At 37.3% G+C, this 25,442-nt stretch overlaps 2 protein-coding genes across 3 annotated transcripts; one reads left to right on the top strand and one right to left on the bottom strand.

The window, feature by feature from the left end:
• Positions 1 to 750: 750 nt before the first annotated feature.
• rac2 (Rac family small GTPase 2) lies at positions 751 to 12,068 on the bottom strand. Of its 2 annotated transcripts, none has more exons than XR_011915370.1 (7): positions 11,947 to 12,068; positions 6,808 to 6,879; positions 5,239 to 5,356; positions 4,264 to 4,326; positions 3,148 to 3,311; positions 2,510 to 2,643; positions 751 to 1,776 (listed from the first exon to the last, which is right to left on the bottom strand). XR_011915370.1 is itself a non-coding variant. In XM_072384631.1 (7 exons), exons 1-6 carry the CDS (start codon positions 11,979 to 11,981, stop codon positions 2,513 to 2,515), a joined length of 579 nt encoding a protein of 192 aa, XP_072240732.1. In that variant the 5' UTR covers positions 11,982 to 12,067; the 3' UTR covers positions 751 to 1,776; positions 2,510 to 2,512. The 2 variants fall into 2 exon arrangements, 1 of the variants encoding a protein (XP_072240732.1); XM_072384631.1 differs by having other exon boundaries at positions 3,152 to 3,311; positions 11,947 to 12,067.
• A 1,173-nt stretch (positions 12,069 to 13,241) lies between these two features.
• On the top strand, positions 13,242 to 24,401 carry cyth4b (cytohesin 4b). Its single transcript, XM_072384629.1, has 13 exons — positions 13,242 to 13,350; positions 16,957 to 17,039; positions 17,200 to 17,264; positions 18,699 to 18,765; positions 19,570 to 19,688; positions 19,982 to 20,062; positions 21,107 to 21,219; positions 21,436 to 21,584; positions 21,907 to 22,018; positions 22,313 to 22,389; positions 22,650 to 22,721; positions 22,839 to 22,993; positions 24,111 to 24,401. Exons 1-13 carry the CDS (start codon positions 13,332 to 13,334, stop codon positions 24,190 to 24,192), a joined length of 1,194 nt encoding a protein of 397 aa, XP_072240730.1. The 5' UTR covers positions 13,242 to 13,331; the 3' UTR covers positions 24,193 to 24,401.
• The last annotated feature ends 1,041 nt before the right edge of the window (positions 24,402 to 25,442 follow it).

The raw sequence follows: 25,442 nt of genomic DNA, 5'->3' as shown, positions 1-25,442 counted from the left end.
TACTTTTAGATCCAGCAGATAGTAGAACTAGAGGCTGATCAGAAAGCTTTTCTTTGCAACCACATTAACGCACATGAACATATTCTTGACCTGCACTGGTGGCGCTTCATAAAACAATATGAAATTATCAGTGGCACAGACCTATCCAGAAAGTCCAATGCCTTTTGGATCGGTTGCACCTTTATCAGTAAGTTTTACGTAGTGAGATTTTTTTTAATTACAATTCTCATTAGGATGAGGTCTGAAAACTCGGCATTTAACTGCTGGTTTCTGTCTACTGCCTGAGTTTTATACTTTAGATGCTTGAATCCAAAATAATCTGTGTGAAAAACACATTTGGGAGCACAGGCTCAGTATTTTGCCCAAGAATTTTTCAACAAGTGAACTGGAAGTTTAAGATCGATTGAAAGCTTTTCACTCGAGCTCCTGAACGAGAGGCTTCCTCTGAAATATTCTCTTTATCTCCATACTCCATCTCTGTGTTCCAGAAATGTTCCCTGCTTCCCACATGAAGCAGGACAGTCTCAGCAACAGACTGGTTCGATGTGAGATGTTTATTAAGGAGGCTGAGCTTGTCTGTACCCATCAAGTCTGGAATGTATGACTTCTTCAATAACTATCCATCCAAGTTCGATTGAAACTCACTGTTTACACCCACATGACCTCCCTCTTTCTGAATCTACTGTTTGTGAAACAGACAGAGTTTGTGTTGATTAAGTTTTTGTTTTTCATTTTAATGACACGCACGACAATGTATTTTAATAATTGTTTTCGGTTACATCATTAAAATGGACAGATAGGATCCCACAACATTTTCCACAGTTGATCATCTTCAGAACAAGAGAAGACAGCCGATTTAAAATTTACACGTTAATCCTGACTTTAGGCTATACACGATTTTTTATTCTTAGACACACAGATGTCCCACCTGGTGAGGAGATGACTAGAATTCCATTTACCCCATTAATCAGGTAGCCACTGGCAATTGCCACAAATTAGTCAGATTGATATCATAGCCACAGTGATTTGCCCTGCAGGACACCAAAGTGAGACAGATGATGACTATAACAGGTGGTTGACATGAAGTCGGATACATCAGCATGACTTAGGGCAGAGCGTCCACACACTGCTCACTGCTGCTGCGTACATATAAGTAATGCTGCCTAACTTTTACTGCTTACAGGGAAACTGAAAAACCACAGAAATGATTCACATGTTAGATGCCAAAAAATATATATATATTTTTTAATCCTTCACTTCATTAGTGAAGTACTTTATTTTGATATCATAACAAATAAACATAGCTGTTAATACATTTTATTCAAACACATTTTAGTTCTTTGAACTACCGCTCATGATCTTTATGCTATTTCTGTGTTCATCACCCTCAACTAGTCACCACATCCTATCTTACTGAAACACTGTGAATGCAGTTACAAATGTTATATATCTCAAAAGCCTCTTTATGTATGTTGTTCATCTTTAAAAAGGCTCGCATGATAAAGCTAGCATGTCTCACTGGCTCATGCACTTCAAATTGGGGCAGTTATGATGATAATTTGACACATTTTACAGATAAATTCAGTCTGGTGCTGTATCTATAATGCACAGAGAGTACTATTACTAATGTTTTATCATAACTGCCAAGGAATGTTTTTTTTTTCCAACCAGTGGACATCTAGTTGCAGTTTTCTATTAGAGACATAACAGAACTTTTAAATCTTCTTTTAACCCAGGGTCAACCGTCTGAATGTCTTTTGCTCTTCTCCTTTGGTCCTGCAAGATTTTGAAATGAAGACCACACAAACAGGTTAAAACAGCAATGCATAAAAAGACACCAGAGAAAACTAACTTGTGCTTCAGCGTTAAGAACAAATGCATTTTTTCTTCTCTCCATCAGCTTGACTCACAATTCATCATGCAGTTCTCTAAGAAACTATTTCCCTGTTTCATCTTCAATTTCCCGTAGGACATTGTCATATTAGAACAAGGGGGACACAATAACGTATGCAATTATTATGGTAATTTTAAAAAGGCTGGCGACCAGAATTAGATCTATTTTTTATTGGAGTCTGTCTTTTTCAGTTGCTAATGTACCTCTTGTTGAGCACAGATCAGAGCATTGTCTATCAAGTTTTTTCTGAAGGCTATTGCATTACTAATCTTGAAATTGAAAAACTGCCCAGAACCCTTGAGAATAACTACTAAAGTCGTAATGTGATAAAAGATTTTATTTCACCAATCAAAGGTGACATTAGTGAAATCACCCGACACACCATTTTCAAATCTAATTTCTCTGTTTCTTTTTCTATCTTGTCATGCAGCATGTCTAGTTATGGTAGTGACTGACTTTCTCTTTCTCTCTTTTACTGTCCTTATTCATGACGTGACACTGTAAAAAATAATGAAGATTAGAAAATCCCTTCCTCTCCCTCCTGATCTCCATCATTTGTTCCCCACATCTCGCCAATCTCTTCCTCTTATCTCCTTGTGTTCACTTCCATCTTACCGTTTACAACAGCGAGCAGGGCTTCTTCTTGACCTTGGCAGGCTGGGGGCAGAGGACGGCCCGGATGGCTTCATCAAACACAGTCTTCAGGCCACGCTGGGTCAAAGCTGAGCACTCCAGGTATTTTACTGCATCTATACACACACACACATACATATCAATAAACCTAAAAATACATAACAATGACTGAAGGAGAGATTTTCCAAAAAAAAACTTAAAATGCAATTAAATGTGGAGTATTTCCGAGAGGGAGGAATGTATACAGCTCAGGTGTGCTCCAATAAAGTCAGTGTTCACAGTGAGCCCAGCAGTTTACAATGATTTAGGGTTTCTTTTCATTTCTTAACAGAGAATGGTTTGGAATAAAAAACAGCAGTTAATCATTAATAGAATATTACAACCTGTTGGAGTCTTTTGAAGATATCAGATTAATCCAACACTGCTGTGTTCACTTGTCTGTTGATGTGACAGTGGCAGTGCAAACTTATGCTGTGTTCAAAGTCATTAATATTACTGTTAATGTTACTACTTAATCAGATTTCCATCTCAAAATGTTACAGAAAAGCACCAAAACTGTAAATCACTCGACACCGACACAAGAATAATGGAAAGCTGTGTATGTGTGAAAGGGGTTGTACTGACCTATTTCTTTAGCCAGAGCTAGGCCCTGTGGGTAGGTGATTGGTGCCAGCTTTTTGTCTTTCAGCTTCTCGATGGTTTCTTTCTCGTCCCTCAGATCCAACTTGGTGCCCACCAGAATGATTGGTGTGGAAGGACAGTGGTGACGAACCTCCGGGTACCACTATAGATTGACAGGATGCAAAGGGAGAAAAGAGAAGAAACAGAATTATAAAACATGAATGTCAGGTTTCTTTATCTATTATGTAGTAGATATAAAAAATAAATTACATGTCTTGAAAATGATATCATAACTAATTTATATTCAGACCTGTCTTAGTTGCATCTCATCTCTCTCTGTGGGTTAGCTTTTCTTCTCAACTTTCCCTTCAATACTGTGATTGCTTCTCTCTTTCCCCCCTTAAAGCTCCTTCTCAATGTTAAATTCCATCTTCTTTTGTCTCTTATCTTTTATTAATCTTGTTTCCTGAGAGATTCCTCTGGCAACCACAGGCCAGTAATTGTTGTATCCAACCTGCTTTGTGGAGTAATATGCGCACATCTGACTGGCAGCAGATGTGTGCATTTCTACTAAACTGCTATACTTTAACCCCTGCACCTTTTCTTCCAGAGTATCTGCAACATACAGTGGATATTATCACTTGACTACAGGCTGGTTAATCTATATTTTACAGTCATTCACAGGAACCTTGTCTTTATCAATAGTTTTCAATAGTAGTTGACCCTTGACACATTCAAAGAAGACCAAAATGAAAAAAAATATTGCACCAGAAAAAATTAATCAGGATCTGATGTAGTTTCCTCTAACACATTTCATTGCTGTCTTTAGAGGCAATTTAAAGAGCTGAAGAAGAGTAAGAGGTTTAAATACAGGTCTTCCTGAGGGTCACCTTTTGTAACCACATCTAACTTTTGTCCTCTTACTGCTGAAAGATGCCAGTTTGAGTCAAGTAGAGCGTATGTACGCATTTAATCTCTATTATCAGGTATGATAATTCATCTTTGAGAACTTTGATCCAGTTAACACAATAATTAGTGTTTCCAAGTGTCATGTTAATGTGCTTTCTTTTGACAAATGAGTGCTTATATGAAAGACTGCAAATGATGGTACTCACCTTAGCTCTGACGTTCTCGTAGGATGCTGGGCTCACCAGGGAGAAACAGATCAGGAAAACATCCTGAGGATAAACAGTAAGACAAGAGAAAATGTGACAATGTATATGGCAAGTTGACGCAATTCACAGTAAGTGCTTTTATAACTCTAAATCTTTGTGTCTGTCGCTTCCTAAATTATTTTATGGTAAATAGCATCATCCTTTTTTATGGTGTTAGTTTGTTTAGTGAAACAATAAATACTCAAATCAAGGACAGAAGATAACAATGCAGACAGTTCCTCTTTTTGTCATGTTATCAAGTGATTTAAATTTTCCCCTTTACAAATGGTTTTTAAGATATCTAAAACATTTTCATGAGAAATACTTCCTCATATCCGAAGTGAAAAAGGTTAAATAGAAAAAAAAAGCAGCTGGAGTTTAGGCTAATATTTATTTTTTTCAATAGCTGCATTTCAGTACTAGTTACTGTAATGTTTCATCTAGATATGTCCTATATGCTTTAGGATAAGTTGGAAAAAAAGACAAAAATATATGGATGTTTAGCATTTTGAGGTCATTTAAGTTCTGCAGATCATCAGTTCGTTCATATGATTTATCGGATATTGAATCAGAAACGTCTTTGGCCTTTTCTTTCTAACCTCAAAGAGGAACTAAGTAGCCATCTCAGCATTCCATTATACACACTATAGTTTTTGTTAATTTATTTATTTTCCCAGTTACTCTTTAATCACTGAAAAGTTTGAAGGTTAAGAGCTTTTGAGGGATTTCTATCAAGTCTTTCCCTGTCTACATCTTCCTTTGGAACATCTTCTGTCTCTGTCTTTAAAATTAATGAAAATGTGGCTCAGTCAGTCTGTAGTTTTGTTGGCAGTTGTAATTTAAACTCCATCAGTTTCACAGCTGGGGGCCAAATTAATTTGATTTTCAAATGAAATGTATGCATGTGCATGTGTCCACATTGGAATCATTATATACCGTCTGTGGGTAGGACAGTGGGCGGAGCCTGTCATAATCTTCTTGTCCTGCTGTATCCCAGAGGCCCAGATTTACTGGCTTGCTGTCCACCATTACATTAGCCGAGTAGTTGTCAAATCTGTTGGGAACAGAGGAGATCAGCGATGAGTCAATGGAACCAGTAAGCTACTCTTTAATCTAACTGACCAATTAAACCATGAGCTCATTTGATTTATAAGTGCTGCAGACGTGATCATGGGACACCACCAAGGCCCCATTAGTCATCTAAAATCTGAAAGAAGAGGCTTTATAAAGAAAACATAGACATAAAACTGCAGTCAGGCATACACAAATGAGTTTGGGATAACCTTTGTTTTCATCATAACACATTTCAAAGAAAAAAAAAGCAGAATCTAAAAAAAGAAATTTTAATAAGCAACACATTAAAATTGACCTTCAAAGAGACCTGGTCAGCCTCTCAGGCACTGTTGTTTTTCTTATACCTACAACACAGGCCACATCATGTATATCTTAAATCATAGTTGTAAAACAGCACTGCCTCTTTGTGGTCACGCTAAAACACTACAGTTTAATCTTTTTAGCATGAAAGTCACATTCTTTGTTTTGACCTACAATATGTACAGTTGCTGCTGCCAAAAAGGGAGAGGAGATGAAAAACAATTTAATTTAGGTTATTCACAAATGACAGTTTAAATTTTTTTTATAAAAATGGTCACAAAATCTAATGCACAACATGTGTCGTGTGTAAGCAACATTTTACTGTTGCAGCTGCTTGAGATGGAGACATTTTCCATTTTTTGAACGCAGAGCAGCATATAAGTATGATTCCTGTAATGGATCAATTTGATGATTATTTTCTTGATTACCGGTAATTTTATTTGTACCACTGAAGAAAGAAACCTCAACACTGTTACCAATGAAGATTATTTACATGACTGTGAGCAAAGGCAGAGATTTTGACATTGAGGAAGCCATGAAATACTTATACTTTATAGATCATCTAATTATCAACATAGTTCCTGATTCATTTTCTGCCAGTTGTATGATAATGTCAGCTTTGCCTCTACTGTATATACTGATAGGTGTTTTAACTTATAAGTGAACGCAGTATTTTTTTTCTATTAAGAGTTGTAAAATCTGTAAAAGAATTTGCAATAGTAGTAGCTAAATATAGAAAATGTACTCACTTACATTCCATATCTATGAAACAACTCAGTAACATTGAGCATAGAAAGAAACGTGTGATTGTCTTTCATCTCCTCCTCCAGCAGGTGAACTTTGAAGAGGCCTGCTTTTAATAAGAAATGTGTTTTCGTCACTAGTATGTTGCCACCAGTCTGAACCTGTCCCCGTTCTTTCTATCTGACAGCTACTGCAGTGTGTGTGCTATTGTGACAGATATTCTGAAAATCGAATCATTTGTATTTCTCCATTTGTGTCTATTACAAAGGGTGAGTCGTGATAGACAAGAGTGATTTCAATTGTATGTTTTTATTAGTTATTTTATGTAGCGAGAGGTAAAGAGAGTGTGTGTGTGTGTGTGTGTGTGTGTGCGTGTGTTGTACTCACACAGTAGGAATGTACTCCCCGGGGAAAGCATTGGTTGTGTAGCTGATGAGAAGACATGTTTTACCCACAGCTCTGAAACACAGTGAAAGCACACATTGAGACACATCAGGGAAAAAGACAATGACAATGTCGTAGCCATCCCATTTCATATAACAGTTTACCTAAATGCCAAAACACAGTATAATTTATACAGTGTACAGTATAGCAGCAGTGTGAACACTAACTGACAGCTTTAGTGAAAATCAGCATACCGTCCTATCTTGTCCTAACAGGAAATGATGCAACATTTAGACTGACAGATATCAGTCATGCAGCTTGATTCTTTTCTGAGATGCACTCTTGGAGCTGTTAAACAGTCACCCACAATGTGTTTCAAATTTAGGCATCTTAGCCAGTTTCTTTGTGGAAAAATACCAAGTACATTCAACAATACACAAACAAAATAAATCACTTGTATGAACACTGTCCAATCTGTGAATTATGTTTGTATGTCTATGGAAAGACACACACACTCAAAGTTCCCTCACCTTTAGTCTGTAGAATGGAACATTTTATTGTGAACAGTATTGGTATAGCTTTAGGCTATGAATAAAGACAGAAATATTGGACTCATTACAGAAGTAAAGCGAACAGCTTGTCTCAACATCCAAAGCAATGGAACTGCATGGCTGCATGCACTGACAAGTATCAACTAGCCCAGTCCTTCTTTTCTCCAGAAATTTTCTGTCAGCGTTTCAACAACAACACATTGTCAGAACTGGTGCCCGGGCCTCAGAAGCCCTGATATAATGAGCAGGCTACTTATGGATGAATCTGAATGGCTACAAGCTGTGAGGTGTTTTTCATCTTTGTAGCTTTCGTCAAACAAGTTATTTATCTGCAACTTCAGTTCATAAAGCTCCAAATAATCTGAGGTTTTTTCCTGCAAGGATGCTATTTAGGCCCAGGCTCCTCTTGTGAAAAGTAGCAATACTGTAATCAGCCCCTACATCTGTCATAAACTCAACTTTTTGCTCACATAATGGCTGTAAACAGCCAAGAAATATCATGCTCAGGGTGCAAGAAACCCCTCATGTTATCACTCATAATCACCATTTTCCCGCTGCCAGCCTTTAAGGATCTGTGAGCCTCTTTTTGTAACAGGCTTTTTACTAAGCCGTCGTGCCATCCAAGAATATACAGCATCCGGGGGCATATAAGAGAAAATACTTAAATGCGTTGTGTTATTTATTCTCTATACATGTGACATGTTCCCATCCTCCAATCTGAATCTGTCAATTACATCGGATCAAATTACGTAGTTCTTCTGAAGCATATTTGCTTAAATGTCATAAATGTTTGGTTGTAAGGACAAATAAAACCTAAATTGAGCATCAAAGTGGATTGAGCTTGTATGAATATCATAAGGATATTTAAATCTTTCTATGATAGCATGTGGATGATGGAAGGGAGATTGCAGTCCTTGTTCTTGTCTATTTGCTGTCTCTAATAGTTCTCAATTGCTGTCCCTACGAAAAACAAGCTAAATCTGTGAGGCACAGTAGAGATTCATGGAATGTTTAAAACCAATAGCGAACTTAGAGATAATTTTTGTTTCTATAATAATTGTTTCTGTGGAGATGTAAAACCATGTCGGCCTGCTCAAATGTGAATAACAAAACTTACTGTCCATTAAAATCACAGCTGTAATTAATGCTTTACCATGGGCATTGAAAGGCCAGTCAGCCTTTTTATGTCACTCTGTTATGCTGAGCCTCTCCTCAAATTAAATAAAAGGCTTTAGAAGATGGACACTTTGGTGCTTTAGTGATCTTTTTGAGAGGTTGACAGTAAACCCAGGTCTCATTTTGGCTGCATGGTGTTGTAGTGCAGACAATATGTAGCCTGTACACAGAAGAAAAAAAAAAGTATGGTCTGAAAATGTTGCATGACACTTCAAAATTCAGTGCAAAGAGGGTGGATCCATTCTGCACGGAAAATGTTGTGAACACACATTTCCTGTGTTAAAATGACATGACCTTATACTGGTTCAAGTTTGTGGTTAATTTACACGATATGCCATGAGAGTTAACACTCGTATGTTAATAGCATGAATGTCAGTTTTGAGTTATTTTTGTTTTGCACCAGACAGCTGGTGCTTTTGCGTCTCTCACAGAAATAGGCTGGGATACTGATACAGTTATAAAGAAATAAATCCCACTAAACCTCTCTGGTTTTTAACCATGCAGTCAAGTGATTTGCCAAGATTCAAAATATCTGCTACAGGCAGTTGGATGTCTACGGATACTTATTTTGTGGGTGTAACACAGTAAATTGAACAATTATGTATACTGTAAATTACTTTTGTAAACATTTTAATGTTTAAAGGAATATGGATGAATGAATGTACAATTTAAAACATGTGAAAAGGCATAATGTTTTCTCAACACATAGTTGGAGACCAGATAACTGAAAATATTTTTCTCATTTTAGCTGGACTGACGCTGTAAAGTGTAAACTTTTGACAAAAGGGGCCATTTTAAGATTGACCAGAAAATTTGTGATTGTACTGGAAAATTAATCATAAAATTTAAAATAAAAAAGAAGCACATGGCGCCATAAAATAATGGTTATCATCACATGAATTAGCATTCTTAAGGCCAATGCAGGAACAAGATGACTCAATAGTGGCATTAGTGACCCAGATAAAAACTTGTGAGAAAAAAATGTGAGTATGCCCATTTCTATCTTTGCGAGGACCAGTTTCAGTTTTAGAAATAAAACTTTTTCTAATTTGGCAGGTCATCACTTCTGTAAAGTGCAGCTAGAAAATGAAGATTTGATTTTACCGTGACAGTGTGATTGAGTTAAAACATAAAACTTGGCATAACTGCTGTCTTATGCCAGTGAATTCTCTCATAAGTATTGGGTTGCATGCGTGTGTGTAAGTTTTGTGGTTGTGTGAGTCAGAAAGGAACTGATCTGTTTCAGAAGCATAAGTTAAAGCCGAAAACAGGAACCAGTCAGATTGAGCCATCAAGAAATAAAGATCTCTCTCTTCTCTCTTTTCTTACTCTGTTTTTCCATCAACTTTTCTGTCTCATGCAGTCACATACTACATTATCTGCTTCTAGTTTGATAAACTCTTCAAGGAATTTCATTCTTTCTTTGTCTTTGTTTCTATCTTTTTATTCCTAAGGTTTATTCTCTCATTCTCATTTAATGCCTTTCAAATTTCTTTTTTCTTCTTCGTCTACTTTTTTTATTTTTCTACCCTTTCTCATACTGTGGTCATTACTTCCCCCTTATCTGAGAAACCCTTAAAACTTTCATTTGGTTTAGTCCAGAAAGCACAAACCACAAATTTCAAAATGGCGAAAACTACAATGATGTAAAAAGTTGCCATCAACAGTGGCCATGACTGAGGATATGAGAGACATATAATTGTGCAGCTGAGACATTTATGTCTCAGATAAGAAATTGGACTAGTAGTTTGTTCCTGATCATGTTTTATGTTTGCGTATGTTACAGTAAATCACATCTACCTGTTTAGTTAACAAGAAGCTAAGTGCTAAAACACTAGTTTGCTAGCATGCTAGTCCCAGGTAATCATGTTGACTTATGTTGCACTACATTATTGAACGTAAATAGAAACGTAGCCAAGAGTAATTATAGCTATATGTTTTTAACAAATGATCAATACACTATTGGACTTTCGAATTTATTATACATACTACAGAAGTAAAATTATTGCACAAATATAGTTATTAGACACAGCACCACCATTGAGTTTTTAAGATTTCCTTTTCCCTTGAAAATGAATGACAATACAAGTGCAGGTCATTCTAAAGTTCAGTCTTTTGTAACAAATTTTGTGAGATTTGGAGATTTTCACTACATGATGTGTGTTCTTTTGACACTTCCTCAAAAGCAAGATGAATATATGGTACCTGGTAAATTTCTGTTTTAAATTAACGTTCTGAGTTTAATGTTTCATTTGACTGCCTAGTGCTGTTAAACTGTAAATTAAGAGAGATCTTGTGTAGTATAAATGCTACATAGAGACTCACACAGCAAACTTCCCTACAACCTAAGACCAACTTCCTCCTCTTTGTCTGCAAAGAGTAGCTTTATAGTTCTTTTTTTTTCGGCGCATCTCTCTGAGTCACACTGTAGACCAATGAACACGTGATTATCCAACACAGTGTAGCTGCTCAGTTTCTTTTAAAACGACTCCAAAACATAGTTCAGCCTCCATGGAACTGTTGATGTCACAAACTCTCTTATATGAGCAACTGTTTTATGTATGTTGCTGCATGATGCCATGTGAAGTGTCTACACTTAGTTTCACAATTTTTCACAGGTGTGTGTGTTAGCAGACCTCATTTACCCTACTTCTTCATTTTACATTTCTAAATCATCGACATGCAACGGAGGCCTTAACAGGAAGCTCAACACAAGAGAATGCAGCTGCACCACCCGTGTGTTACCTTTCATGGTATTACTGTTTACTGATCACTGTCAACTAACGCTCTTCCAGTTTATAACTTCAATCAATCAATCAGTCATTTATCTCCTCCTTCAAGAGTAAGATACATATAAGAGTTTTTTTTAATCTTGTAGATGAAATATGATCTAAACCTCTAACAGTGTCGACATTTAGACCAAATAAAGTCAAAACATTTATCAGTTTAAAGCCCCACTGTGGAGCACCAACATTTGACAAAATAGAGCTTTTGTTTTTCTCTTTTTATGATGTATTTCTCTTTTTCTGTGCTTCACAAACAGCTGTTTTTGGCATTTCTTGGATCATACTCAAAAATGGGGGCTGCACTCTCAGTTATCTTCCTTACAGCATTTCCTGACATGTTGTGACCTGCACAGCTCATTCAGCACCCTCGCTGCAAATCAGCACAGTCAAACGCACGCCTAAAGATTCACATGTAACACTGTTTTCTGACACTTTTCTGAAAGAACACCTTGCCACACACCCACATGGTAGCGGAAGTCGATCAAACTCTTATTCAGTCTGACTTTACCGTCCAACTGTTCTAAATGAAAGACTCAGAGCCAAACATCCTAATCATGCATCAACTGTGCCTGATTCAGTACCTCAAGATGGCTTAAGTTATGACAGGTAAAGAAAAAATAATAGCCTACCCATCTCCTACGACCACACATTTGATAGCCTGCATCCTGTTCCGCTCAGCCTCGTCTTTGCTCTTCTCTCTGACAGAAACAGACTCAGAGAGGAAGGTCGAGAGACTCCGATGAGTGTGCAGCTACAGGAAACTGTTGCACACCTCCCTCCCTCCCTCCCCTCCCTTTGGTACTTCTTTTTCTTTCTTAGTCTTCCCTCCTTCATTTGTTCACTCTTTCCTTTTTTGTTTTTGTTGTTTCTGTTGAAATGGATTAGAACTGTTAAATGGTGTCAAAGAGGAAGGTTGTGCAGTAATGAACAGTTTGATTGAAAACTTCCACCTTTGTTTGCTTGCACTCCTGTGTTTGAAATCTAGCTCAAGTTGAAATTTAACTAAGATTTAAAAGCCACAGTAATATACAACACCTATATACTCATTTGCATTTATTGCTCTAAAGGATGTAAAAATGACTAGTTTATCTTTCCCTACAATATGGATAGTGCCAGTCAACATGCACTTATCTTTGCAGACCTTAAATTTTGTTCATGTTTATTTTAATCTGTACAATGATAAATGTGGACTACACGAGCCAGTCACAGCAATACAGAAAGACTTCCTTATACATAATCACGCACCAATAGCACTTGTGATGTTCATTTTTAACCACAAGATGGACTTTTAGCATCACTTTTTCCAGACAGGTTTAAACCTCTGAGCTTAAACACCAGAGGAGCTGTTTGTTTAACTATTTTTTAAGTAGGAAAATGTTTCTGATTTTATAAAGATAATGATGCATATTAAGATGAAACACAAAAATATTCCATTAGCTGGGGCTATATAAAAGTGAATTCAAATAAATGTATGAGTAGCCTCGTAGTAGTACTCAGTAACAGGATGCTGGATGCTAAACACAGTTAACCACCCACTGAAAATGTTTTCAAATTTCAAATCTTGCATAGCACAAAACTACAAAAGGTTCTGAAGAGGAGATTCCAGACTTTCAAAACTGACTTTATGACAAATTCTGCAAAGTAAAGTTTCACTGAACGACTACATTTCCAAACAGCCACAAGTTTAACCTTTGCTGTAAAGCCACTCAACCTTTATAATTTTTAAGTTATTTATTCATAAACAGAGACGGCTTGACCTCAAGCATCCAAAGACAACATTTAGGATCACCATTCTACATATTGCACACCTCCCTCACATCTTGTTTTGAAGGGCAGTCTCTCTCTCTGGTTTTGCGCTCATGCAAGCTTGTGATGGATGAGGAAGAGGTGGAGTTTAGAGAGCAAACTTCATTCAGCTGTTACTTTTCTGAGTGCTGAAGCAGCCTAACACCTGACTGTGTTTAAGTGCAGTAGTGCTGCCATTACCTTTCTTTTGACTCTTTTTGGGAAATAAATGACTGATTGCCAAATGGGTAAGACCTGCTTTTACTCTCTCTCTCTCTCTTGCATTTTCTTGATGTATATATATAGAAGTTTCTTATCTTTGATTGTTCATTTTAATCATTCACAAAGAACTTAAAATTCCTCTTGTGTGCATGTATAACTATATGAGTATTCTTAAAATGTTATTACATATTTGGAGATGAGGGAAGAGCAGCGGTCGGTCTCTCTCTCTTCATATATATGTATATATACATATGTGTGTGATTAATTGTTATCTGTATGTTGCTGCTTGACATCTGAGTAAGCATCAGCGTGAAAGGGCTAATCCACATTCCTAAACCTGACCAACCAAATCCATGAAAATAAATGGACTGACAGCACACTAATGAATTTGACGTGAAGCGGAGTTGATTTAGAAATGAATATACTACATGATGAGATGAGTAGGTGTACTCTTTAACTGTGTATTACCTACACTACACCACTGGGGTATTCATTCATTTTATACTTATATATATTTCACGTCCAAAATTTAAAAGATATTTTCATTTATTCCTAAATACGATGTATATATTTGACTATCCATATGGTCTTTGATATATATTCAGGACCTCTACTCTGTGATAAGCAGTTCGATTTTTATCCAGTGTCCCAGGTGTCTGATACAACAGCATCCAGTTTCTCTCAATGTTGACTTTTACATTTCTGTGATGAATTCCCTCTACTCTGATATGATCTGTAAGCGCACTATGAAAACACCTAGTGTAAGTAATTAGGTCAGGAGTGCACAGTTCTTGGTGCTTACCACTTATAACTATCAGCACCCTGTAGTGATGCACTGCATGGTGCACACAGTGTGTTTCTTAGCTCAAATGGAGAAGAAACACTCATCCTCTCTCACAGGACTGCCTCACTGGTGATCATGTAAAAACAGAAGTTGTTATTTTTGGTTAGAAGTCTGAACAGTCCATTTTTTTCCCAAATTAAAGCCTTAACACGACTTTTTAAATAAGGTGTGTCACGACTTATGCCTGTCAGCTTTGTTGCACAAGATGAGCGAAGGAAGGGTGGGGAAGTGGAAGTCCTGTGGTCAGATCATTGACAGCTCACATATTTTTTTCTTCTTCTTCTTATTCTGAGAACCAGCCTTTGCATCTGTCATATAACATATTTTAATTAACCCAGTAAGATGAAAGTATGAAGAAAGTTGCGAGAAATTGAACTGTTTACCAAGAACATTGAGGGAACCAACCAAAGGAGTGTTATTGTGTTTTGTGGCTGATTTTAAAAGCAAAAGGTCTGTGTGCTGGTGAGATGCTGCAGCATCAGGGAGTTGAAAGTTAACTGCAGAGTATCGTCGTATTAACAAGTATTGTTGCAATAAAGTTAAGCCTGGATGACAAACATTGACCACACTTGCATATGGACATTACATACATTTTGAGAAAAATATACTCTGGGTAACGTATTTTATAAAATTTAAAAACTGCTTTTGAACGCATGAAACCAAAACTTTTGCACTTTTAAATGATAATATTATTTACTTTAAGAATGATGACAAAAGTAATTTATCAAAATAATAATTTGACAAGCTTCTGGAAAGTATTGCCTGGTGAGCTGATTCCCTCCCTGTGTTCTGGATCACTAGGATGATCTCAGGCATCCCAGCCTCAAGACAAAATGTGTAATACATATGTTTGTCCAGTTCATGGGTTCACGTGACATGATGGAAGCCGTAATCATGCACATTTTTGTTGTCTAACCGTGCAGATTGGTTATAACCATAAACATGTACACTTAAGGTTCAACCCGAACCATTCACATGTGAAAGCACAGCAGAAAAGTGATGAATTATGACTTGGAAAAGTCAGAAAGTACAATGACTGTTATAGATATTGCACAAGATGAGTTTTGAACCACCTATATTTTGTGCTCTCTTCCTGCATCCTCTCTGATATTTCTTCTTATGGGGGTTTTTGGTGAAGTTTAACGCCAACAAGATGTGACAAGTTTTTGTCATCACAAAGATATGGAAGACGTCAACATGCTTCAAATTAATTGAAACTTAAGATGTATTTGTGTTAAAAGAAAGGAAGCGAAAGATTGTAATTGTACAATTTCCTTGCCTTTATTGTGAAAATGCAACATTTTGCAACATATGTTGACCAACGTAGCTATTTCTCAAGACACAGTAATAATAGGAAATAACAGTGACGAAAATGTATGACAAGTAGTGATCATTTTAAGTGTTGAAACTTCAAATCTAAACTATAGTTGGGAGAGAAGTCGATCAGTGGTCCAACTCATTATTGTGCTCCATAATTATATATGAGGAGTCTTGACTAGACATTTTTGGGAAAAAAAGTTCGACAGATCCAGTGTTTTAAGAAGCTATATAATTCAGCAGCATGTGCTTCATAATCTTAAAGCACATTTTTCAGTAACTAAAAGTTCCTCTAATATATCTCTATCAAACCTTCGTGGAAATAAACCTGGCTGAACCATCTCTACCTCTTAGTTTAGGTATATAATACTAAAAGTGAGTACATGTTATGCCGTTTCCATTACTTTCTTAATTATATTAATTATGATAAACATGACTTTTTCAAGCTTGATACTTTGACCATGAAGGGAAACACTGACTCTGATCAGTATCGTCTCATGTAAATGTAAATCATAAAGACTTGTCGGAGACGGAGTTTCAGTCAGACGACTCATATTATAAATGTTCATTGCAAAGTAGGAATTTGGCTGATATGTCTTCATAAAAATAATGTGAGTGATGAGTGAATATCCACCCATCCACTCCAGGTCGATACTGCTGTGGTAAAAGGACTAAAAGAGCAGGCGCATAGGGTTATGAGAGAGGTAGATGCAAATTTCACAACTGAGACGACCCAACTGGAAGGATCACTTTCTACATGCTGTGAGGACACTGAAGCAGCTCTCGTGCCAGTCTATCCAAGCTTGTTCAGGCTGTCAACACAAGTGTTCTTTTTTATTTTACTGGATTATATTTTAATTTACAAGAATGCTGACCATCTGAATACAGCCTCAAAATGCATTAATAATCTTTGAGTCATGTTTGATTAATTGATTTGAGATTAAGAGCTCATTTTTTTTAGTGGCTATAAAAATCCTAATTATCGTTTAACTCCCTGATTATGAACACTGATAATAAAACTAGTCTTCATTACAATAGTTTAGATTTTAAGGGAACTCCAGTACACAGACACAACTTGGATGCCATAACCACAAGCTGATGTGGGTGTAGGAAGATGCGGGGGTATGACAGAATTAACAAAAGGTGTGGATGTCTGTGTTTGAATATGTGTTCATATATTCTTAGATAAGGAGACATTATTCACAAGAAAACCCCAACACTTGCCTTTGCATTATTTTACTGGGAAATTTCTGTTCCCTGTGCTGTGGTCATCTAAAGTCTGTCTAAAAAGAAAGACATGTAAACGTTCACATAAGTCATTATTCTCTACATCAATCAAAATAGGTGTATAAGTGATCGGGACATCCTATATATACTAACATTATCATTATTATCACAGGTGGATGTGTTGATGTGATAAAAGCTGTGGATGGAACTGGATTCTGACATTTTTACTCCAATTTTTGTACAGTTTCTTCAGATTTTACTGCAGATGAGAAGATGGAGATTGAGAGTGTCAAAATGTATAAGAAAGACCTTCTGGATGACATCCAGGTAATATTTTTACACATATGTAGTCAAGCAGCGCAACATACATCAGATGTTAGGCTTCTGTTCACATAAATGTCCCGAGATTCCCTGTATAAATTACTTGTTGTGTCCTTAATATGAAGGCATAAAACATTAAACTTCTCTTTCTGTCTACCCTGTCTAGAAGTTGAAGATGGAGATAGATAATGTCATGGCAGAAATACTCAGCTTTGAGTCTGCAGAGGAAAAGTGAGTTTTTTTTCTGGGGAAAACCCTGTACCTGTTTTTAGAAACCAGTGTGTCTTTTTCATACAGATAATGTCCTCAGTTCACCCGTCAGAGGCAGCTGCTTTAATGTAAAATATCATGAATGTGTCATGGTGGCTTTCCAACAGTTTTTTTCACGTCTCTGATTAATGATTGCATCTTTGCATTGTGAAATCAATAGTCACCGTCATTGACGGTTACCTTTTATTTGCCTCCCAGAAAGAATTATGCACTTGAAAGTTTGAAGAGTAAACAAGTTAGTGTGACTGCAATTGTACAAAATTAGGCTTCCGGAAACTGGGCAAACAACCCAATAAAATGTTTAGAAGGGTCAAATCACTCCTACATGTATACACCTCAACTAGACTCGGATGGGCCTAGGTGCTCTGCCCATACTCTAAAGTTCTAAGTTTTTGCATCTCTTTGGAAAATCAATTAAATATAATTAAATATACAGTAATCACCCATAGAGAAAGTTAGATGCAGCAGAATGTCTTGATCATTTCCTCACACAGTCAAACGTTGGACATTCTTCGATCAATAAGTCAATTGCCCTCCCTGCGTATGCACACTTGGACAAGAACTGTGGTCCAACTGAAAGGCCAAGTCAAACTGTAACCCTAGTTCTGCCCAGCTCTGCATATAAATGTGCTGACACAAATCCTTAAAAACAGTTTTATGTTGCTCATAACAGGTTCTTGATAACATTTCCTCTCATCACCTCCTGTCCAAAAAGCTTAATTTTCACCAGTGTCTCTTTAAAGCTCCTTCAGGAAAGACCCAATCTCTTCTGATTGGTCAGATGATTAGATTGGCTGTGCACCCTCTTAATGGTTGTGGCCATGTCAACTGACCACTGACCAGTGGGCAAGTGTTGTGCAGATTTTTTCATGATGATGTAAACAAAAGATGCCAGAAAAAGTTGGTGTAAAAAACTAGGAGTTTAAGGCAGGGGTGACTTCTTTGTGTGCTGTCATATGATAAATACAACACACACACACATATATATATATCTCAGATCTGTAAGCGATCTGTAAGCAAAACTAAATGAACACAGAGGCTGGACAGGAGGCTCCTTCTGAATGCGTCTGCGTGTCTAACTTTGAGCATAAATGAGCCATTTACTGTTTGATTCCTTCAGTCTTACACTCTGCAGACAGATACAACATGATAAATACAATCAAACTCCTAGCACCCCACTTTCTTCTATCAGAAATGTGTGGTAACCAGAGTTTTCACTTTTTTTGGCTCAGGCTTAATGTTTTTTTCTAAGTAAAGACCTTTTCAGTAGCTTGCATTTTTTAAATTATGATTTCAAGATTATTTACAAGAGCATCTGAACATCACCCTGACAGTATAAACAAAAATACTTCTCAAATCCTCTGAAAAACTATTTTTTTCTCTCTTGATTTGCAGCAAGACTGTTGAGAAGAGCAAACAATTCTCAAATGGGAAGAAGAAATTTAACATGGACCCCAAAAAGGTGAGCTCAGAAGTGTGTGTGTGTCTTACTAATGTGCTGAGACACAATTACATTCTATATAAAGTGAACGTGTTCTTTGTGTTCTGAATGTAAGACCTCTTACGTGTCAGTGGCTCAGTTTTTTTTTTTTTTTTTAACCGAACACCAACAGGCAGCGGCTCAGCTTGTTTATCACTGTGTTTGTCACTTCCTCTTAAACTGGTGGTGCTTTGAGTGTGTGAAGCGTCAATGTCACTGACGCAGGCCCACAGCAAAGTTTCTGTGGTTTTGCTGACAGGTCAGCCTTGTTACTGCAGAAAGATACAAATGTCTGCACCAACAAATACACGGGACAGCATCACCATAGCGTTAGTTTTATTTAGATGTTTTGTCTCTGTTTTGTTTAAGCGTCAGATGAAAGCGGCAGTTGAGTACATTTAAACTCTTTGACTTCAACTCTATTTAAACCAATACAAGTGTGTTTATATCCTGATTGTGGAAAAGTAAGCACATGAGATCATGTTAGAAGGGATGATGAAGAAATACTGGAGCAGACATCATTTTTTATATACAGGCAAGCATATATTTAAATCCTAGACTTTCCTCTCAAAAGCCTCGGATAAAGCATAAACAGGAAGAGAAATCAGTTTTAAGGAATTGGGATTACAGAAGCTGTGTTTTACCAAATACAAATGAGGTCATTGTGAAAATGAACACAGAGGCCATAACAGAGGGCATAACCTAAATAACTCACATCCAAATTTCCTTACAGCTGTAAGAGAAATTTTGAAAGAAAAATCCTGTAATCAATCTATTTGCACACAGGGTATCAATTTTTTGGTGGAGAACAGGCTGCTGGATGGAAGTGCTCAGCCTATTGCTGAGTTTCTCTACAAGGAGGAAGGACTCAACAAGACAGCCATTGGAGAATTCCTCGGAGAAAGGTGAGAAAAAGGAGGGAGTGGACACTGGGGAGGGAGAAGATCATGAGGATACCAGTCGGGGAAATGAAAAAGACAAAGAATAAGCAAGGGTAAGGGCGATGATGAGGAGGAGAATGATAAGAAAAGGAGGAGAGGAAAGATTGATAAAAAAGAGAAAGATGAGTCAATATGTGTGTGACTTTTAAGGTTGAGTGACAGAAACTGACGATCAGGAATTAGAAGAGGAAGGCTGTGAAGGCTGGTTTCATCTGGAAAAGGTGAATAATACCATAATACCTTTTTCTGTCACATAGGGAGGAGCTCCATCTGCAGACCCTGAGAGCCTTCGTGGAGCTGCATGAGTTCTCTGACCTCAACCTGGTGCAGGCTCTCAGGTCAGCCTCCTTTATCATCACCCATGCCTTATTGACTATATTTACTTGTCTGAACAACAACTAAATCAACACTGTGCAAAGTGTAGTGATAAATAAAAAGATGGTGACTGTAAATAGTGCCTGTACGGTTAAAAACAAGCAAACGTGAGCTTACTAAAGCTTGTGTGAAAGGAAAACTGCAGACAAAGTGTGGACCTTTGTAATCAAGTGTGAAAACCACTTTTGATCATATTTTCATGATAGCATAAATACCAATAATAAGAAAAGCTTAACAATGAAAAACTAAGCATACTAAATATCAGTGGTGCTGGATAAAAGGTCCACTGTTAAGTTAAAGTATGAAAATGACTTTTCTTGTCATCGAGGGAATACTACTCCGTCCCTCATGTGTTGTTTTTTTTGTTATGTTGACTGCGACTTTGACAAGTCTATATGACCCAGATATGTGAAAGTGAAATCTGAGTTATTTTACATTTCCGTCAGACAGTATGTAACATAAACTGGAAGTTGTAGATATATACACTGAAATACGTTGTAGGCGGAAAGAGTGAAAAGGACACATTAAGGGAGATGTAGGATTATGAATTTTTCAATCTTGAGATAAACTAACACGCTTAACTTATTTATTAGTATTATAAATATTTTTAATTATCCTCTTAGCAGACTGATATCTAATTAGCTTTATGTGTTATGTTGGTATCTTAACAACTGGAATTCACAAGTACAGATACATAGAGCTGCTGCTATTCTGCATTTTGCAATATAGAAAACACTATCAATATAGAGTACTTTATCACTTCATCACATGCGTCCTAAAACAAAGAACAAGCTGTCAAGTGTGACATAAAACATTGGCTGCAATGACTTTTTTTTTCTAATTTAGAGAATAGCAGGAACAACAGGGTTGAGTTTTAGGTGTAGGGAGACGCATGGTTTCTCTATGGTTTAAACGCTGACCACAAGTTTATTGTACACGTAAAATATTACATACAGCAGTTTCTAAAGTTGTTGTGGTGTGTGTGTGTGTGTGTGTGTATGTGGCAGACAGTTTCTGTGGAGTTTCCGTCTGCCAGGTGAAGCTCAGAAGATCGACCGAATGATGGAGGCCTTCGCCACACGTTACTGTGATTGCAACACTCATGTCTTCCAGTCCACTGGTTAGCTTGACTAAATCGATCTTTTTCCTGTATGGGTTACAATTGTGTCATCACCAGTGTGCTTTTTTTGCCACCTATTTGACTTTTGTTTCTCCTTGTTCTTTCTCTTCTTCACCCAGTCAGTATTCATATGAAATTACAATGATCTATAATCTAATTCTTTCTTTCTTTTTTCTCTCTCTCTTTTTTTGGGATGCATCTCCCTCATAACCCTAGACACATGCTACATCCTGTCTTTTGCCATCATCATGTTGAACACCAGCCTCCACAACCCCAACGTAAAGGACAAAACCACCCTGGAGCGTTTTATCTCCATGAACAGAGGCATCAACAATGGAGAGGACCTACCCAATGATCTGCTCTCGGTGAGAACTACTGGCGAATCAAAGTATCCAAATTAGACACCCAGAAGCAGTAACTGGAAATTAAAATCCCACTGCCCTGTAGCTTCTTGATATAAACTGATTTTTATGTTGTATAAAGGACTTGGAATCTTGTACTTGATGTGTGCAGGGGGGTTCATCACTTTTATTGGGAGTGCACTATGCTTAGTTTTGCATTCCATCACTAAAACTTTAACTTATCACTTAACTGTTTTCGAGCCCAATAAAACTCTGCATCGTCCTCGACTCAGAAACCAGGTTATGACAGAATCATTTTGTTTAAAACAATCTCCTTTCCTTTCAGAAATTGTATGAAAGCATACGCAACGAGCCTTTCAAAATCCCAGAGGATGATGGGAACGATCTGACTCACACCTTTTTCAACCCTGACAGAGAAGGCTGGCTCCTCAAACTTGGTAAAATGTCTTTCCACGTCTCTGAGAATATAGAATAAAACACCAAGCATTTCATGTTAAACCAGATGTCTAGTTTTCTTTGCAACTTTAATTCTGGATAAAATTAACCACAGGAAAGTAAAGAGGAGGTTTTAGAAAAATAACTCAATGCTGGAGTGGACTCTTGTGCATGCAGTCGATATGCCTGTCGTAGGTTAAGCTTTGCTCAAAATGATCACTGCAGCAGCCCTGAATGTATTTAATGACAAGTGACAGCACAGCTTACCATCGATATTTTCACTGTCTATATTTCAGGAGGTCGGGTTAAGACGTGGAAGAGGAGATGGTTCATCCTGACTGACAACTGCCTCTACTACTTTGAGTTCACCACTGTAAGTTGTCCACAGTGCTCCTGACATAGATGCTCTCTATAGTCCTAACTCCTATTTATATGACGGGTCATGGTGGATGGTCATGCTTCCACATTGGGAACCTAAAGCCCCATGACAGTGGTTTCTTTTTTTTCAATCTCTCTTCTCCTTGTTTTTCTTGAAAATGTATGTTTGAAGCCAGTGACGTTTTTGTTCTGAGTTCTTACTGTAAGCAGTAGACATGGTATGAAACAGTCCACCTCTTTTTATCCTCTTTGCAGGATAAAGAGCCCAGAGGCATCATCCCTTTAGAAAATCTTTGTGTGAGAGAAGTGCCATACCCTCGCAAACCAGTAAGATCGTGTTTGCTGTTCAACACAAGCATTCTCCTAATGCAAATTAGATTCGACTGAACGTGAAGTTCCTAGAATTTAATGATTATCTCATGCTCATTGTCTTCTCTCATATAGTACTGTCTGGAGCTGTACAACCCAAATAGTCGAGGACAGAAGATCAAAGCATGTAAAACAGAAACAGACGGCAGAGTAGTGGAGGGGAAACACCAATCCTACACCATCTGTGCCTCCAGTGCTGAAGAGAGAGACTCCTGGATCGAGGCCATAAGGTCAGATGACACACACTTTATCACACAAAAGTTTGCTGTATGTGTGCCATTGCTGACGCGTTCACACATAAACAGACACTTCAGAATACTTTGTGTGGCTCTTCGACTTTCCATCAGACATCATTGTTTGGGAGCCCTGTTGAGATGACTCAAACATGCAAACATTTTCACATCTCACCACTTGTATGTTGGAAGAGCTCTGCTGCACCACCTGTGTTGTAGTTCCACTCATTGCTCAGGTCACCACATACAAACACCCCATCATTAGATTTGATCCAAATTTAACTACTTTCATTGCTATCGCTTTATCTGGTCAGTCGTAGGTAAGTAGGGCTGTTCAAACCGCGTTTGGGGTCGAGATGTGCAGCTGCAACTTCTTCTTTCCTTCTGACAGTGTTTAGCAACAAGGCAGAAGTGGAGCTAGCAAAGAAGATGTTCGTTTTACTGAAAATACTGTCCTGTTTTCATTCCTTCAGATGACACTATGTTGGACTTTTACCCTAATCCCAACAACTACTTGTCAAACTCCAAACTTTTACTGAAAACTGAATTTAGTTCAACCGTAAACCATCTAGTCAAGCTAGAATTTGATGCTTTACATTCCTAAAAGAGAAGCAGGTCCCCACAACACAACATTAAAAGACATTTTAAATTATTGCAGCTGCTGAAACAGATACACATTTATCAAGCCTCTTCTATAAAGGTATCGGCATATTGTTATTTCCGTCATTATAGAGATGGCCCGAATGTACATGGGAGCTGGGGAAAAAAGAAAAGTAAAACTTTTACATTCAAAACATGGCATATTCATCTCTATTTAGGGACTTCAAGCAAAACCATAAACTTTATTTCATTTTAACGAGCTTGGTTGATCCTCAACAATCCTGAAATCAGTCATTTATGTCACCATATCTGGATGTCTTTGTTGATTTTTGGCCAGTGCTAACATTTAATTTTAAGCTATTATTGGCTCATGCTGATGACATGCTGATACCATCATGGATCTCTATTTTCTGCCCAGTGAGAAATATAAGTACATGTTCATGTATATATACACACACTCATTTGAATACTGCCTTATCTGCCTAATGATAACTGTCTTTACTTAAAAAAACAGAGCAAGTATCACCAAGGATCCATTCTATGACTTGGTGTCAGTCCGGAAGAAGAAGGTGATCAACCAAACTCCTCAGGACTGAGAGGAGCACCGCGCCAACCAATGGACATCTACCTTACTGCACTGTGAGATTCCGTTTGTCACTCTTTAAACTGTTGCAACACAACGGGATGAGGGCACGAGTCGGAACAGAAACGCACTGACAGCGGATCTTAAGGCTAAAAGAGGGAGATCTCTTTCCACTTCTCTTTTTACTGACTTTGAGAAAACGTCAAAAATAGAAAAACAAAAGACAAGTTGACTCAGTATTTGCATGACACCCCACTGATGATCACTCAGGGCTTTCACACACCTTGACAGCAACATTTTGTGGTTTGTCATTTCTGTTCATAGAACTGTTGTACGAGTAGAAGTTGCTGTGTATTTACTGCCCCTCTCATGTCTTCTGCAAAGAGAAGTCGCTTTTTTTTTCCTTTCTAATTTGGCTCATTGCCTGTATGATTCAGTGTCTCAGCTCTGAAAGACTAGTCCAGCTTGTGATGTCTCAGCGGTTCCACAAATGCTGTAAACAGGGCCTATTTCAGCTTTCCATCAGTTCTGATACTGCTCAGACAAAAGTAAAGTAGCTGTCTTACTCCTGTCTTGTTAGGTTTTATCATAAAATCTTTGTTAAACTGAGTATCAAGTGAATATATTTGACTCTTAAGTGCTTTGATTTATACAGAAAGAATTTGAATAAAGCAAATAGTTTTTCTGTGATTTATTTTTTTTTGTTAGTACTTTATAGTGTTATGGATTCTATCATAACAAGCATGATCCTGCATTTTTTATATTGCTTAACTAGAAAGTGCAATATGTGTAATATATTTTATCTGCTTTGTTACATAGTAACTGTGTATACTGTAATATTTCAACCTTTTAGTGATATAATTTTAATTACTGTTGATCATATCTACTGGACTGTTTCATTGTACAGAAAAGAGTTGTTTTTTTTTTGTTCTGTTCTGATAACTATTTAATAAAACATGTATTCAGATGTGTTTTGACAAAATCAAAGTGGGTTTGAGTCTTTAAAGGATCAGTTGACAGCTGTGTTTTCAGTCGAATGCACTCTGGGTTCATCCGGCCACACCTCACTTCCTCATATTTACTGTCTGTTTATGTTCATATGTTCCTTTCACCTGCAGATGCTTCTTCGGTGAAGCACCTAAACCACATTAATGGTTTTATGTTGGTTTAAAACCTTGTTAGATTAATACTTTAGGGACATGTTGGCTCTGTAACTGGTTTTCCTGTGTGTCACACATCTTGCCGATATAATCTAATGTTGAC

Source organism: Leuresthes tenuis, unplaced genomic scaffold (genome assembly GCF_036924035.1).
Source record: "Leuresthes tenuis unplaced genomic scaffold, fLeuTen1.0.hap1 SCAF_4, whole genome shotgun sequence".
Lineage (NCBI taxonomy): Eukaryota > Metazoa > Chordata > Actinopteri > Atheriniformes > Atherinopsidae > Leuresthes > Leuresthes tenuis.
Note: the sequence above shows the minus strand (reverse complement) of the source record. Positions and strands in the feature narration are given on the sequence as shown.

What these genes read in the sequence shown, in the direction of transcription:
- rac2 (XM_072384631.1), bottom strand. Translation starts at nt 11,981, where the DNA reads ATGCAGGCTATCAAATGTGTGGTCGTAGGAGATGG. An exon ending in ACGAGAACGTCAGAGCTAAG is followed by an intron (nt 3,312 to 4,263) that starts GTGAGTACCATC and finishes GTCAATCTATAG; the next exon opens with TGGTACCCGGAGGTTCGTCA. An exon ending in AGCTCTGGCTAAAGAAATAG is followed by an intron (nt 2,644 to 3,151) that starts GTCAGTACAACC and finishes GTGTGTGTATAG; the next exon opens with ATGCAGTAAAATACCTGGAG.
- cyth4b (XM_072384629.1), top strand. An exon ending in AACCTGGTGCAGGCTCTCAG is followed by an intron (nt 20,063 to 21,106) that starts GTCAGCCTCCTT and finishes TGTATGTGGCAG; the next exon opens with ACAGTTTCTGTGGAGTTTCC. An exon ending in TCCTGGATCGAGGCCATAAG is followed by an intron (nt 22,994 to 24,110) that starts GTCAGATGACAC and finishes TTAAAAAAACAG; the next exon opens with AGCAAGTATCACCAAGGATC.